The sequence below is a fragment of the Galeopterus variegatus genome, unplaced genomic scaffold, assembly GCF_000696425.1.
Source record: "Galeopterus variegatus unplaced genomic scaffold, G_variegatus-3.0.2 Scaffold8953, whole genome shotgun sequence".
In the NCBI taxonomy this organism is placed as follows: Eukaryota; Metazoa; Chordata; class Mammalia; order Dermoptera; family Cynocephalidae; genus Galeopterus; species Galeopterus variegatus.
This window is the reverse complement of record NW_007735064.1, coordinates 53,787-71,219: the sequence shown is the minus strand read 5'-3', so window position 1 is coordinate 71,219 and position 17,433 is coordinate 53,787. Positions and strand designations below refer to the sequence as shown.

The window sequence follows — 17,433 nt, the reverse complement described above, 5'->3', positions numbered from 1 at the left end:
CATAAAGCCGTCCGATGCCACTGAATTTTTGCTTCTCTTAGCACTTGTTTCTACTTTTGCTCAATTCCCAGGACAGACAGAAACTAGGGTAGTATAGGGGGAGAAAGTGAATACAAAAAGCGAAAAGGAAGCCCCAGGAGAGAAGTAGGGAGGACAAGTAATGGAATTTTTAATTAAGTTGGAAGCATTGATCATGGTTCTGAACTTTCAAATTTTTGAACTGAAATTCTGGTAACTTAAATTGTTCTTACTACTTAAGAGTGATATGAAAAGTTATGAGACTATCTCAGTTTTTATCCAGGGACAGGGGAAGAACTTTCTCCAATGAATAGATTTTAACAGGGAAGTGAAAACACAGATACATTTACTTTGAAGATCGATTGCCTGAGCCCTGAAGGTTAAACAGTACAGTTAAAAGTCAAAAGTTAAAACTACAGTTAAACCTACACATTGTTGGTAAAGGGTTTTAGAATAGATGGCCTGTTGCTCACTAAGAGTTTACTTACCTTCCTTAGATGAGACTTTTACATTCATTTATTTACTTGTTTACAGCAATGCAAACAGCAGGATTATGCAAGTTCAAGATTAAATTGAATAGATATGTGATTGATAGCAATTCACTGGGTCTACCATTGAGCACATAGCCCTCTGAAACCTTCGTTTCCCATTTCTTTGAGCAAGTTTTCAAAAACTCAAGGATGTAGTTCCTCACAAACTCAATATGACCTTCCTTTTGGTAATTTATCTGTGGCAGTTATTTATTCATGCGTTGCCTCTTATGTTTCATTCTTACATAATGTGCACATAATGTGCACAAGGATAATCCAGAAAGCCCTAATCTGTCTATACACTTATCTAAAATAACAGAAGCTAGCACCCTCACTTAGGATTTCTCAAAATGTTTGTGGCACTGACAACAAAAATTACATACAGTTTATTTCTAAAACAGCTCAGAAGTTGTAAATTGTGCATTTAAGAATTAATTTACTAAATCCAAGTGTTACTCAGCCAAACAAATATTGACATGATGTAGCATCACAATATGCTCTCAATAACAGCTCTTATATTACTAATGAGTTTTGCCAGAAAATCAAGAGATTTATGCCAAAAACTGGATATCTGTATTTGTCTGCCAACCTTGGCTGGTGTTTTGCATCCAGTGACAAAATTTCAACACCCTTTATATAGCAAAGCAGATGACAGGGCCTTGAGCCTACTTCTCAAATGTTCACAATTCTCGTTGTTGCTATAAATGTGTATATTTACTAATAGGGAGTCTGTAAGTGCAAGTGTTTATGTAGATTGCTGAATGTCAAATTTTTCAAGCTAAGTGAGATCACAGAAATGTTAAAAAGCAATCTAAGAGGCCCCTCCCAGAGGTGCTCATTTTCCTTTTGGAAATATATTTCGAAGTAATTCTAGGAAAAATGACGACAATCATATAACAACTCACATTGTGGGTTTATGATCATACTGACCTAGGAACCAATCTCATGTAACCTTGGACACATTAACCTAAGTGTCAGCTTCCTTAAGTGAAGAGATTAACACAGGAATTTTTTGAAGAGATTAAGGATTAAATGAGGTAATGTATGTAAAATGTCTAGCATTGTGCTCAGCACATAAAAAAAAGGTTTGATACACATTTTCCCAGGTGGGCTGGCCAGTTAGCTCAGTTGACTAGGGAAGGCCTAATAACATATCTTCACGTCCATGATTACTCCACTGAGTAATTCTGTTGTCTTTAAAATGTATAAAATTTAGAGAAGCCCAAGAAAAGGGAATGAAGGGGTATTAATGATATTTCATTTCCAGTATTTAAATCCATGATTACTCCATTGAGTAATTCTGTTGTCTTTAAAATGTATAAAAATTAGAGAAGCCCAAGAAAAGGGAATGAAGGGGTATTAATGATATTTCATTTCCAGTATTTAACAATATCCAGCATTTAGCTAATAATTAATATGTTTAAATTGGAGAAATTTAGCACTTTTTAAAAAGTCATTAGTTCATTTCCAAGATGAAAAATTCCTACCACAAGAAATAGTGAGGAATAAGGGTATATTAGTTAATCAAATATTCTGGCTAGAGAAGCTACTATGTATGAGACATAAATAGTTCCAGTTTCCAAAGTATTCATTCTTTATGTAGCCTTTCATTTAAAAAGTACTCATTTATCATGGGCAAGGCAACTGGGAAACCCAGTTGCAGTCATTATCTTAAACTTTTATAAAATTTATAGTTTAAATTAGAGACAAATAATTCTATATTTAATAACTACTATAGTGGAAAAATGTACAAAATGCAATGGTTGCTTAGACAGTTAAATATCTAACTCTGCTTGAGAGGAGTGAGGAAAGGCTCGATGGCTTTTGAAGAATGAGTCTAGATTTTCCAGGCAGACACATGGGGAAAGTAAAGTCATGAAGTATAAAGGCAAGGCACATCAGAGATACAAAATGTTATTTGCAGTTCAGTGCAGCTGTAGTGTAAACCAAAGAAGAAAACTATAAGGAAGAGAGTAGTAACAGACGACTGTGAACAAAGATCAGTTCGTGAAGAGCCTCATATGTCATGAAAACCTGCAATTGCAAGACATATAAGATTAAAAAAAAACATAAACTGTCTGATGGGACTTATGAATATTGGGGGATAGCTCCCGCTCCCACTAAGCCATCCTGTGAAATAGCACCAGCATCATCATTTTTGATTGGTTTATATTTAATGTCCTAGAATTTTATATTTATAGCATCGTATTTATACAATGTATTAAAAAGTAGTGCCATCCATTATCATTACACACATATTCAGCATTCTGAAATGGAACTTAAGTCTTACGTACTTTTTATTCTTAAATTTGTAATTTAATACATACAGTATATTGCAGAAAATGGATACTGAAAAATTCTCCTAGTATTAATGTGCAGAGTACCAAAGTCAAAACATGGGTTCAAATTTCAAGTCTCAATTTCTTTAAGCCTCCTTTTTCTTTTATAAAATGGGGATAACAACTTGGCATTGTTGTGAAGACTGAGTAATATAAGTCAAATTATCCATCAAAATATCTAACACACAGTAGATGGTTCAACTAATTTCTTTTGAATGAATTACATACACAAATCATTATTTTGTGTCTGTGGTTTTATAAATGTTCTTGGGAACATTAATACCAATTAACTTTGAATCAGTCCATTAAAGTATATTAATACTTCCAATTCCCAAATATTTCAAGGTCTTTGGGTAAAAAAGATAATTTTAATATCTTAATTTGGGGTTAGGAGATATTACCTGAGACTGAGTTTTCTTCCCATTAACTTTTCTTTTGAATCAATAATTAATTATAAGAAATAAAATATCTAAAAAAACTATTGACTTGGAAAACTTTAAAGGAGGCTTTACTTTATTTACTACCAGTGAATAAAGGAAACTGTTAGCTAGCATCTTTGCACTCAGTCAAGCTACTGAGAACCAAGCAGTGGAAAGTACACTGTCCAAGATTCTAGAACATATTCTAGTTACTCTGACCTTTTAAGCCACATTTAGTTCTTCTCAGCAGAAATCACCAGGACTGCTTTATAGAGAGGTTCTTATACATCATTCTGGACTTAATGAGTCAGAATTTGAGGGATGGTTTCCAGAAATCTGGATTTTTAATTCCCTAGATGACTCTGATAATCACCCAGGTTTGAGACCTACCAGCCTACTCAAATTACTATAATCCCTTCTTCTTCTAAACTTTATCTTCCTGTAAAATGAACCAGCTTTGAAAATATATACTCATTTCAATGACTTAGGTTCACTAATCACATTTGCCCTTTTTTAAAACATTTGTTATGTACTGTCTCAATAGGTGTGCTGATTAAGAGCTATAATAAAGTCAAAGTAGACAATATGGTTTACAGTATAACAAAATGTATTTTCATAAGATATTAATTTTGGATCAATAACACATTTAAATATTTCAAAACATTCTGCACAAAGAACTTACAGATCACATTTAATAATAAAATGTCTAGTTTAGTAAAATGTTTTGGAGAACTTACTACAATATAATTTGCAAAACTAAAGAACAAATACATTAAATAAATCACTTTATGGCACAGGACACCATAAATGTATTTATGCAACACAACAGGCAGATTTTTGTGCTAGAAACAGAATAGAGGAAAATCTAAATTAAACCAAAAATTCAGAGAATGAGTATTCACAAATTTCTGATTGAGGCTTAATTTTATAATACAGGCCTCTGAGCATATTTTCTTTATGAAAATAAAAACATCTTCAAACATCAGCAGTATACATCTCCACCTCAGCAAAGATTTTTTTCCTTTGATAATTCAGAATCTTGCATTCATTTATGCACCTAGGGCCTAAAAGAGGGAAGCTACTGAAACATCCTAAAATAAAAATTGGCCTTAGAGAGACTTTATTCATGAGTAATTTAGCAAATATTTATTGAAGGCCTTTTATATTTCTGGCTGTAGAAAGAACTCAACAGACACACTCCCTGCCTCCAGAGAGCTCACCATTTAGAATACAGCAGGAGAAGCACTGATTCTGAATCACGATGAGCTTTCACTTCATCTTTCAAGATTTGCACAGATACTGATTTCCTCTGGAAGGGCACATAAAATTTTTTCTTACGCATATCAGTATTTGGATTATCATGGGGGGCATTTTGAAATCTGTATGTTGACAAGGCCTATACTTTGCTTTCTCTAATTGCCTTCTGCTACTTATGACTACGTAGTATTTGGTTTTCCCTTTCAGTTTTCTCCAATATATCCTCTGTAGTTTTGTCCATCCAGATGGGTTTTTCTGTGACACTTCACTACAGCTTTCTATTACCCTTTGCTCTTGTCCTGTGTTGCTTTCCTCTTTATCAGAAGCCCAGTCCCCATCTTTCCTTTCTGGCTTCTTATTCACTTGGAATCTTGGCACATCCTTAAAAGTTGGGCCTTCCATAACTCATCAGCATTTCCTTGAGCTTTCTTGAGAACTTCAGATCTTCTTTGCAACAATAATCTCTTCCTGAATGCTATTTAGAAATATTATCTACAAAAAGACAATGGTTTCTTGAGGCTACCTGTTTTAAAAGTTGTATTAAAAGAAATCGATAAAGGAATGCATAACTCAGCAAAAGATGCTTCTACTGTATTGTCAATTCACACGTTACAAGCACTGGATTCTACAAGATCACCATTAAAACTATTTGGTGTGGAACATCAATTTATACACAAAAGAGTTAGATAAAAAAACTCAATTTTTGGTTCTTTGACATTAAATTGAAATTTATATGGCACATAAAGTTTGAAACTTGAAAAAACACATGAAAAAAGGTTAAGACTGATATGTCTATTGCTTTTATCATAAAACATATATTAAGAATCAAATTCCTTATGAGCCTGTATATCAGCTGCTATCAAGCAAACTCTCATCCACAATCCATAATCCCTTTAAATTTTTAACTCAAAGACAAATATGTAAGATTCAGTAAATTTTAATTTTCCAAATGTTCTCAGAAAGAATTATCAAAAGCATCCTCCAGTTACAAAACACAGTCAGATAATCCATTTATTCCAAATGAACTACCAATTTGCGTTGTGAGGTAGCAATCAAAGACTGATCTTCTGTGGTGGTGTACCCTCAATTCATAAACATTCACCCTTCACATGAAGAATCTGAACAAGAAGGAACAGAAGAGTCACCTGTCACTATTTCACTGACTCTAGGTGTTTTCATAGTATGTTAAACGGTTGATTATAATTTTATAACAACAACAAAAAATACCAATATTTATTTTGAAAGGTAATCAAATGTTCCAAAGTAGAAGATATTAACAACTTCCAACACGGTCTCTAGGAATAATTCGCAGTTCTGAACCATGCTTTAGAAAAACATTTCCTATACAAACAAACAAAACATAAAGTTAGATATCTAAAAAATGACAAGTTATCTTAATATTCCAATGATAATTACATACAATAAATAATGTAGTGAAAAGTAGGTACAAAAGCTCAAGCATCATCAGAAACCAATTTCATGCTTTTTAAGTCTTGTTCCTACTCCTCTCACATCTTCACAATCTAAAAAATGTTTAAAATTTTAAGAACACCAGCATGAGAATGCTACTAAATACACTTAGCAAGTAACAACACGAACTAATTTAATCATGAATACTTGCTTTAATAAACAATAAAATACCCAAGGAGAGAAAAAAAGAATGAATCTAAATTACCAAAAATGACAAAAATTTAGATACCTTGACCTATTTGGGGTCAATTGCCTGTTGAGATTTTCTTCATACCCAATGATATGAAAAATTCAATTTTTAAAGGTAATATAAAGGCAACATGTTAGGGTAAACAGTAATTCAAACCAATATAAACTTGCAAATTTCTAGAATAAGAAAAAACAAAACCTTTACTATTAAGTTTAAAGGCACTTTTTTATACAAGAAAGGGTCTTACAATTTTCAATAAACCTTTTTAGTTTAATAAAATTATGCAATTAAAACTTGATTTAAGTAACAAAAATTTGCAATTTTAAATCATTTCTGATTTTCTATATGACTGAATTCAATCCTAAGGCCTATGAGGACAATACAATTTTGTTATAATGAAGAAGTACTTTAGCATATAATAATTTAAAAATAACTACTGCTCAAGAATAAGGGTACATCATATTAAAGTGTGCTTCATTTCAAAACATTATAATTATATTATAAATCCAAAGGGTACATTTAAAAAATATAAAACTACTTTTTTACAAGTTTAAGACTACTTTTTTAGAAAATTTATTTATTTTATTGAAACGTAATTGGTTATACATATTTGTGTGGTACAGTGTTGAATAGCAGCCAGAATGAAATCTGGCTTGAGGAAGTAACCGCTTGAGCTAAAGCCGACCCGTTATTTATTTTATTGAAACGTAATTGGTTATACATATTTGTGTGGTACAGTGTTGAATAGCAGCACCTCTGTGCAATGTGTGATGATCGAATCAGGATAATTAGCATATTCCTCATTACAAAACATAATCATTTCTTTGTAACCCTTAACTAATTTCTATCTCCCCTCTCCATCTCCTGCCTCTAGTAACCAGTTTTGTTCTCTCCTTCTAAAAGTTCAGTGTATTATTGTGATTGTTGTTTCTTTCTCTCTCTCTTATATTTGTAGCTCCTGCTTATAGGAGACTGTTTTTAACTAAGTATAAGACTTTACCCTGTCTGCTTGTTAGGAAATCAATGTATGACTTTGTACATCACTAACCAGCTTGAAGCTCTGGAGTGTGGACTCAGCCCTTCGAAATGTGAAATGACTACACTTCTTTAAAATAATACTAGTAGCTGACTAGCACTTACTGAATGCTTGCTATGGAAAAGGCAAACTTTTAAGCACTTTACATGCACTACCTCCCAATACCTTATGAGGTAGGTCAAAATCATTATTCCCCTAGAGCACAACCTTATCTTCAGACTTTTTGTTAAATGTATTAATTAAATACTTTTAATGCTTAAGCCACTGTTAGTCATGTTTTCTATTACTTGTAGCCAAAAACATATGTAATTGAATACATAATGAAACAAATTATACTCAGACACATAGGTAAAGACTGCTATATAATTCCTAAACAACAGCTACCTCCTATTAACATCCTATCAAGTATAATTAGAATAAATTATTCAGTATCGACTGACACATACAACCCCATCCACACCTTCATGAGTATTCAAATAGATACTCACCAGCAGTCTGTGCAGGATTTATTCCTATTCCATCTATAAAATAAATTGTAAAATCACGTAAGTTATTGCTAAAGATAAAATGGAGATTTACCAAAATAGTGTGGCTGTGTACACAGGTACAAGTCAAACAGTTTAAATCCCAGAACATGAGTGACCATCTTTCAGGTAAGTTACTGTCTGTTGAAATCTGTTATTATTATTATGCATTATGCATTTATACACATAGACGGATTAGACAAGATGTCTGTCAATGCAATGATCTTGATAATTTCTATGGAAGATAGGTTTTTAATTCTACTTTGTCAAATATAGTGAAAAATAATGTTTATTTCTTCCAAAAAGCTAAAAGCAGCTTCAGTATGCCATTAAACATTTCCATATTGCTCTGAGGCATAAAATCTTAAGGCTGGGAGAACCCATAAAGTCTTTCAGTTCAAGTTCCACTGACACTTGAAAGTTTCAAAATACTTTCCTAAGAGTTACTCATTTGTGAACCTAAAATTTTCCAAAAAGTAGGCCAGCTTTCTTTTAAATGAAGAAACACTCCAATGTGACAACATACGGAATAGTTTAGAGTAAGACATTCTGTCATATCTAAGTTACATCATGCTACTGCACATTAGACCCATTTCCTCTGAGTCTGTCCTAACTGCACATGGACCATTCACCAGTGCCCATCAACATTATTTTGTATACCTGAAAGACAGTCAAGCCCTCCCTGCAGTCTTTACTCCTCATCTTATTATCATACTATTTTCTTATAGGACTAGTTCCGTCATACTTAATTATTATCAGTATCGCAAGGTATTCATGTATTTAATTACATACCTAACTGAATAAAATCCTCATTATTGCAAGCCTATAAGAAACAGTTTTCTATCAGGAAAGGAATAACAAGGTATAGCAAAGGTACATTCCTGCTTAAGTTTCTATATTCTAAAGCATTTACTAATACAAATTTACTTATTAACACAAAACCTTGCTAAATAAAAAGGAAAGTTATTTTCAGTAATAATCTGGCATGACGTGGTGAGAACACAAGATATAATAAAGTGCTATACTACACCAAAAGCACAAAGAAACTGAAAGGAGCTAATTACAAACAATAACACTGACTTAGTGTTTATGTCACATATTTGGGGGCTTTTTGTATTTAAGTCAACTTTAATTAATTTGATTCCTTTTAAACAATGTCTCTAACTCTAAGGTAATAGTTTTAAAATGAATTCTTACCATTGGTAATAATTGCACTTGTTGCTGCAGGAACTTTAAACTAAAAGGGAGAAAAGAAAAATATGAAAATACTCATATGTTTAATTATAAAAGACGATTAGCAAGGATAGTTCCAAAATGTGATTTATATTTTAGAATAAGTGACACCATCAAAGAAAGTAGTATAATTTGCTTTATCTTTAAAGAACAATCCTGTACTCTAAATAATGCATTTTGACTGTATTTAGGACACCAATGATTATAAAATGCACCTTACTTTATGAACTACAAAAAAAGAAAAATACTGTCAATCTATAATCCAATCAATGTTCACTCTTTCAGACTTAAACATGTCGCTTTTATCATGTATAATTCTCTTGAATAAGCAAAAAATATAGCAAAATAAATTGTTGAGATGATTTCTAAAATTTCTTCTTAGAAATGGCAAGTTCCAAACAGATGCTTTCTTATGTTTAACAGGAGGTACCTACAGAAGATTTTCAGGTAACAACCAAAGTTTGTACTCTTTCCTCAAATTCTCTTTCAATGATTTGCTGATTTAAATCTTAAGGGGTTTGCAATAGTCCAATTATGTCACCAGGAAATAAAATCAAGTTCAGTTAGTGCAGGCGACATCAACTAGACAATTATGTGATTGCCACATGACTAACAGTGACAGCCAGACTCCCCAGATATATTTGAGATGTTGTAAATAAATGTGCTTTTTGGATCAAATAAATGTGGCATGGAACTAAAATTGGTAGCTAAAAGGTACACCCCATCTCAATGTTCCAGAGACCAGCAATTGTCAAAGTATGTTCATGTCTTCACAGTTTATTCGTTTAGCCAACAAATATTTATTAAGCATGTCTGTGCTATGGACTAATTTTATAGATATTACAGTTGAGTTTTGTGATCACATAAGTTTGGAAAACACTACATTAAACTAGTGGTCTTCTCAAAAGCCTTTAGTATACTACCAATATGTAACTCCAAGAAGGAAATTGTGAATGAAAGGTTTTCCATACTTTTTGGTCACTAATCCCAGTTTTTCATGGCTTTTTTTCAGTGGTACTAGTTTTTGTGTGGTTCAAATTGTCTGCGAAACACTACTCTGGGCATTTATAACGGTCACATATACATGGTTGAGAAAAACAACTTAAAGCTCATTTTAAATTATGAATTCAAGAATCAAGTTTTTAAAATTAAGAACTTAACCATGCATAAGAACAATTACTTATTACACTATTATGTACCTATTAAACAAATAATTTTACTCTCAATGTAATACATTCTTAATTGTAAATGTTCTTTTAAAGATTGAAACATTTTTAAGAACTTCAAAATGTACTTAAATAAATTTCAAAATACTTCGAAAATACTTTGTAGAAGGTATAATCTCAATAAAACTTTGATTGAAAAAAACTAATTATAGGGCATCTCTGATTTTCCAAACCAGAATCCCACAAAGTTTTAAGTTACCTACTGAGTCTTATTTTTAGATTATGCTATAAGCTATACATTTCCTTAGTCACATCCATATAGTGGCAACATATTTTATGCACTTGAAAAACCAAAAGAAATTGCTCATAAAGTTTTTTCCTTCTGCATAATGGGGAAGCAGTAATTAAGCTGAAATGTGGGGAGACATCACCAGTGACATAAAATACAGTAATACTCGGAGCTGGCCAGTTAGCTCAGTTGGTAGTGTGGTACACACAACACAGACGTCAAGGGTTCAGATCCCCATACCACCCAGCCACCACAAAAACCACAAAAAACAAAACAGTAATGCTCTTTTTTTCTATTAGAATGCTGACAAGTTTTCTTCTGGGTGTCATGTTTATTTTATGCTCTTCAGTGTTCACAAAAACCACAAAAAACAAAACAGTAATGCTCTTTTTTTATATTAGAATGCTGACAAGTTTTCTTCTGGGTGTCATGTTTATTTTATGCTCTTCAGTGTTCATTTATTTTTTTCCGCAGATCCTATAATTCTTCTAATTTAGGATTGTAAGAGGCTCCTTCTCAAGTTTTGACAACTCATTACTTAAATTAATTCCCAGTCATGTGCTGGAGAATTTTATTATTGTTTATTGAGAGAATTTTACCAGAGATTTAAATCCAGACTCTTGGTTTCTCAAGTCAACTTCTGTTCTCACTGAAAGATTCCACAATGTCATCTTGTGAAAGCTCCTTTCAAAACTGCCCGAAAGTCATATCCTTTCCAAATGTGTAACACCTGTGATTCCTAATAATTATAAGCTACATTAAAATCTTAATCAATATATGTGGTTGTGTGATGTTTGTTAGTTTATTTTCTACCATATGTCTGTTAAGATTTTCTTCTACTTTCATTAGAAGATCAAGATCACAACAAAGGGAAAACTAGAAGATAACTACAAAATATATTATAATAATATTAATTATAGCTTATAATGACCTACATCTTAAATCTGGAATTTGTGGAATCTGCTATGCCCCAGACCAGAAATATTTCTTAAAAGTTATCTGTGCAGAAAAAAGTAATGACAATGTTGTATTCAAATGTGTGTCCCATCTCATTTTATATATTCTTTCTCCACGAAGAGTAGATCAAAATTGACTGTAAAACATGTACTACAACACTGCAGTTTAATTCTGAATGAATGACAAATTATGCTAGTGGTCCCCGACAATAGCATACAAGGAGCTATGAGCACCGACAGGTTGGCCTACTTCCTGTTAATCACCTAAGTACATGGCAGCATCATGAATTAAGCTGGTTTCCTATTTATTTAGCTACTAAAATTATTTTTCTGTGATTATAAACTTTTCTAAAGATTCTAAACCAAAACATTTGGATTGAGTTACTCTGTACTTATCTAGCTCTTCTAACTTCACCAAAAAATTTTGTAAAATGATATATTTTTACTCAAAACCACTTAATCAGATAGGAAGGACAAACATTAACTATTCCCATCTTACATACTAAGAAACTGAGGAAGACAGAAACTGAGCACACTTTTTCAACTTCCATACTTACTTCTTCTGCTGCAAACTTTAAGACTGCTGTGAAAGGTGTACTTTCAGGAACACTGAGTCTGCAAGAAGAATTAAAAAAACAAAAAGTTGATTTTTTTTTTAAATACCCCATTATTCCTTATTTCCACTACTGTAGCTGACTGGACCAAAGCTGTCTTTCGAATTTCAAAGCTGGCTATTTTGACTGCACACTATATTTAACTCTAAAAAAAAGTACCCTTAGAGCTGAGATGGTGCCCAAAACTCCACTTGAAAATTAACAACCTTTACAGCTGTAGATTTATATATTTTTAACACTTTGGTACAAGTAAGTCTAGCATATGGGCTGCTGTCTGTTTCTAGAGACAGATTTCAAAAATGAAATCTCTCCTTAATCCCCAGTCCATTTTACTGCCTCCCATCTAATCATCTTTTCGCCCAAAGCACTGTAATGTCATCATTTTCATTATAAGTAGAGACTATCTGAGAAGCATCATTAAATCATAAAACTTTTGATACATCCTCCTGTGCACTCTTAATAATCTAAAATAGTAGACCAAATTGATAACAATGAATAAATTTACTACAGCAAAATGCCAATAATAAAGTGATTTTTTTCACCTTTTACACTATCATTTGAAAAAGGGCTTAATATAACCTGAAATAACATTTTAAAGAGTGATGTGTGATTTGCTTAATTGACTTGTATAATGGCAAGTATATTAAAGATCACTGATAAACAGATTTTAAAAAATGACTTAGTCCCAGGGTCAATTGATATGTATCTTCCAATTTAAAAACTAAAAAAGAAGTGGACATTATATCCTAAGAAAACTCTTAAAGACACAGTAAGATGTTTTCTTTTTGAAAAAAAAAAAAGTAAAATAAAATAATTCTCTTTGAAACTTCTGTTTGCCACCACCGTATTATTCTTTAATGTCTTAATAACAACTATCATTACATAACATTCTCCTGTATATTCCAAGGTTCCTCACTTAGTCTACAGGTCTCTGAACCTAAGAATCAGCCACAGCACATTATACTTGCTTTCAGTAAGAGAAGTGTGATTCTTCGTTGGCCCCATTTCACTCCTCTGAAATACTGTTAAAGCATGAAAATGGATACTATTTTTTCCCCTTTCTTTCCTCTTTTTTTTTTTTGCCGGGGGGAGGTGAGAATAAAAACAAAATTCTAAAGGATATCCATTTGTTTAAAATATACCTAATAAACTGGCAATGTGATATTTCACAAAGTAGGTGACAGTATTTTGCAGGTATTTCTGCAGTCTATAGTTTAGAATCTAAGATTAATTTTCCTAAAACTCTCCCTCAAGAGAACTTCCAAAACCTTGGGGATTTGATTCACTTTTGAATTGGGGACTTGCAAATGTCCTTGCAATATAACTAGATGTCATGTTGATATTCATTAAAATAAGTTTCTACCCATATACTAAGTTGGTGACTGTCCATAGACAAGCCAGTACGAGATAAAATAAAAATACATTTTAAAGCATGTTCTTATTGGCAGAAAATTAGAGGAACTGAGAGTAACTACAGACCTAATCTAGATTTAAACCTACTGTGTTTACCAGTCAACATCATTTCATAAAATTGGTACTTAAATTATACTAGTGTTTTGAAAAAAAAAATGGGAAATATCCTTTGAATTAAAATGAATTTTTGAAGTAAATTATTGGCATCCTTTGTTCTTTTAATAAATATCTCATATAAACAAAACAACACAACTTGACAAGTGTTATTATAAAGACTAAGATCACAGATTCTATAGGAAACTAAAGAATAGAGAGATTAACTCCCTGGACAGTTACAGAATCTTCACTGAGGAGAAATTTTTATTATTAAGGATGTTATTTTTTGAGAAGTAGTGGTCACAAGACTGCATTTCAAGCACAGAAAAAGAACCTGTAAAGGTAGGAAGGATTGAGAGGACTAGCTTATCAGTGTGGAGAGGATGAAGCTTTAAGTGATGACAATAGTAAGGAAGGGAGGAGAAGAAAAGGTGGAAAATAAGACTGAAGAGAAAGATTCTAATAAGATTGAAAGAGCCAACGTATTGTTATTTTTTCCTATAAATAAAAGAGAATGCTTAATTTCTACATTTTTGTAACCTAGTGTCAATAACAATAATGAATCTATCAACAAGCAAAAAAAGGAAAAAAAGAATAACTCTGACATCCCCCAGAATAAATTTAGAACTGAAACATTCTTTCCAAAATTCAACTATTAGTAATGCTTAACTCAAGGAAAGTTTCTCTATCAAAGTATATGTTTACCTGCTTGACAAGTAAAAAGTGACATAAAAAAGTTAAAATATGCTTTTTCACAAACCTTAGTGTTCTTTTTACTCATATGCAAATGTTAGTTGTCAGTTACTTTGAATAGGAAATATAGCATAAGTACCTTACACATATGTATACATGTTATGCATATTTTACACATACATACATCCACATATAGATTATACATACTCATCCAACTGTACAAATACTCGTACACATATACTAAACAACAGTGTACTGAATTCATTGTCACCATGTATTAAGCAATGTTTCAGACACTCTTATAGATATTAATATTGTCCTACTCTGTCCTCTCTCTCCCTCCCTACTTCTCACTTTTTCTTTCTAGAGCACATTTACACATTGGTGGGAACAGTCCTTTGTAGAGGGAGAAACCAGTGATGAGAAAAGAGGTGTCTCTAGACTCTATCCACTTTAATCTTGAGAAGATGAAAATAGATGGGATCTAGCCCAAGTGGAACAATTGGCTTTTCATAGGAGTAAAGTCATGTTTTCCATTGTAACAGGATGTGAGACTAAAATTACGGGTTTATAGATGTAGTGACAGGTTATAGGGGTGGAAATATGAGAGAATTTCCCCCTGATAGGTTGAGGGTAAGAGGGAAAGGAGTTAGGGAAAAATGTCTGAAAGGGATTTAAAAAAAAGAAAAAATTATTCCTGGTAATAAAAAGGAAAATAAACAAACTCGTAAAATGTAGTAGAGTGCTAAGTACTATTAAGTGCAGTCATGAATTTTACATAGAATCCATCAACCTGATTGTGTTATTTTCAGCTATTTACACAGAATACAAACGGTTGGGTTCAAAAATGCTGGGGAGAAAGAGGTGGGCACCAGAGTTGAGGGTTGTTAAACAAAAATTATGGAAGGCCATTGTTTTAGACCGAGCTTCTTCTGCACTGGGCCGTAACAAATGAGACCAAACCAAAATGGAGTCACTCACAATAAATGCCACCTAAACAGATAGATCCCGAAACAGACCAGTTCTTCCTGAAAACAGGAGATGCCAGTCTACCTGAGTCAGTGTATAAAAGAAAATCCCCTCTGCTTTAACTCTTAAAAAAAGGTAATCCTAAGTACACTCATGTTAACTAATAAGTTTATTTTCCTATTTTTCTGTTTCCTCGTTTCTATCCCACAAACCCACTATTCTTCCATTGCCTAAAGGGAAGCCCTATTTTATTTTGTAAGAATGGAGGCTGCCCTGATTCATTCATTGTAAATAAAAGCCAATTACATCTATAAATTTGTTGTGATTTTGTCTTTTGAAAAGATGTTTGCAAGAAAATGATTTAAAGATGCTCCATGTACTCTAAGCTGGATAAGAAAGAAATGAGTGGGGTAAAGCATGGGGGAGGGGATAGTAGTGGATTAAAAAGCAGTGCGATCAATGCATTAAAAGAAAAATTGTGGAACAGATATTGGTAAAGATGGAAAGAGAGAATGTAGTTATCCATAAGATAGTACTTCAAAATGACATTTCAGAGATGGAGCAATTATTGGAGATCTTACAGTTCTAGGCTGTGACCATGAATAGTTGAGATAAGGTGTAAAAGGGAAACTTTAAAGATGAAAAGTTTGGGCCGGCCCGTGGCTCACTCGGTAGAGTGCGGTGCTGATAACACCAAGGCCACGGGTTTGGATCCCACATGGGGATGGCCCGTTCGCTCACTGGCTGAGCGTGGTGCTGACAACACCAAGTCAAGGGTTAAGATCCCCTTACCGGTCATCTTTATGAAAAAAAAAAAAAATAAAAATAAAGATGAAAAGTTTAAGGGGCAAATGGCTGGAAGACTGCATGGCAACTGTTACCAGTTCACTAATTATATTAATTATACCTAAAATCCTATTGAAGTCCTGTTCTTTGCTACATTTCGTGGGAATTTCAGCTGCAATAACCTCAAGAGTGTTTACTTAAAATCGCAGGAAGTTCCAGATGATATGTTAGTCCCGTGTTAATCCACCATTCAAGTGCTAATAAGAAAAAGCTCCACATCAGTAAATTGCCCTATTTTCATAATAACCACTCCTACCAAACACTCTTTATTAAATCCCAACACAGAAAGCGTGTGATGAGGCTCATTACTTTGCGATATCCCATTGCTGAGCCACTCGTACTCAACAAAAATTAAAAGCCTGATGGAAACAAACGTTCAAGTAATTCCAGAGTCTGGACTGGGATGTCTTCCCTAACTTCCTCTAACAGCTGGTCAAAGCAGTGCAAGGCCTTTCTAAACACTAGCAGATCGGGACTGTTTAAGAATCCCAGCAAATTACTAGAGCCTTGTCCACATGTCCTCCCGCTCCAACGGCCACCATTAATTATGAGGGGAGGTCACTGATCAGCAGAAACGCTGCGGTCACCCTCCCACTCCCTCGTGCCAGGCCCAAGCTGACACTCAGGAAAGCAAGCACGGGACCTCTCCTCTCAGGCCCCGGAGAGGCTCCTGGAAGACACAGGCGGAGATACAGTGGGGGAAGAGATGCAGGCTGTGTGGGGTGGTTGTTATTGGCAAGCCTCCGATCACCCCAGTCCAGCCCAGCAAGGCCCGGCCCTGCCCAGCCCCAAGAGGCCCACAGCCTCCGACCGACTCACACTTTGTACGGCAGTCGCGGGTCCGACGTCAGCGTGATCTTAAAGGAAACCTTCGACCTAAGAAAGAGAGTGGGAGAGAGTTAAGGTCGGGCAGCGGGACCAGACAGGGATCGGGGCGGTTGGCAGGCAGACACATCTTACATGGTGGAGCCGGCCTGCACAGACAACCGCCAGCTCCGCCCGGAAGCCCCACTTCCTCCGCGGTGCTGGGGACGGCCTCTCCCCCACTCCTGGCCACGTCTCCCTCGGCAAGCTGGGGACTTCAGAGCTGCTGTTGTCTAAGGCACTGCCTGAAAGTCAGCTCCAGACGCTCATGCCAGGCCGAGCCTCCAGCTTACAAATAGCGACTGCTTTTGCGTTTATATTTCCGAAATGATTCTATGAATCATATGGAGAAATATTTTTCTAACTTCAGTTATTTGCTGCTATATTTTTCGTCGGGCAGCACAAGCGTGCGCATAGAATAGAACTCTAGGTCCCAGCCGACAGGTTGGGGCGGAAGTCAGGATATGAGGTAGGTAGATGAAGAGCGAGGCGACTGGGGGCGGGGCTAAGG

General features: G+C 34.2%; 1 protein-coding gene across 1 annotated transcript; it reads right to left on the bottom strand.

The window, feature by feature from the left end:
* Positions 1-3,892: 3,892 nt before the first annotated feature.
* UFM1 (ubiquitin-fold modifier 1) lies at positions 3,893-17,095 on the bottom strand. Its single transcript, XM_008593285.1, has 6 exons — positions 17,019-17,095; positions 16,878-16,934; positions 11,985-12,042; positions 8,981-9,020; positions 7,748-7,780; positions 3,893-5,904 (listed from the first exon to the last, which is right to left on the bottom strand). Coding segments are annotated over exons 1-6 (258 nt in total). The 5' UTR covers positions 17,021-17,095; the 3' UTR covers positions 3,893-5,836.
* Between the last annotated feature and the right edge of the window lie 338 nt (positions 17,096-17,433).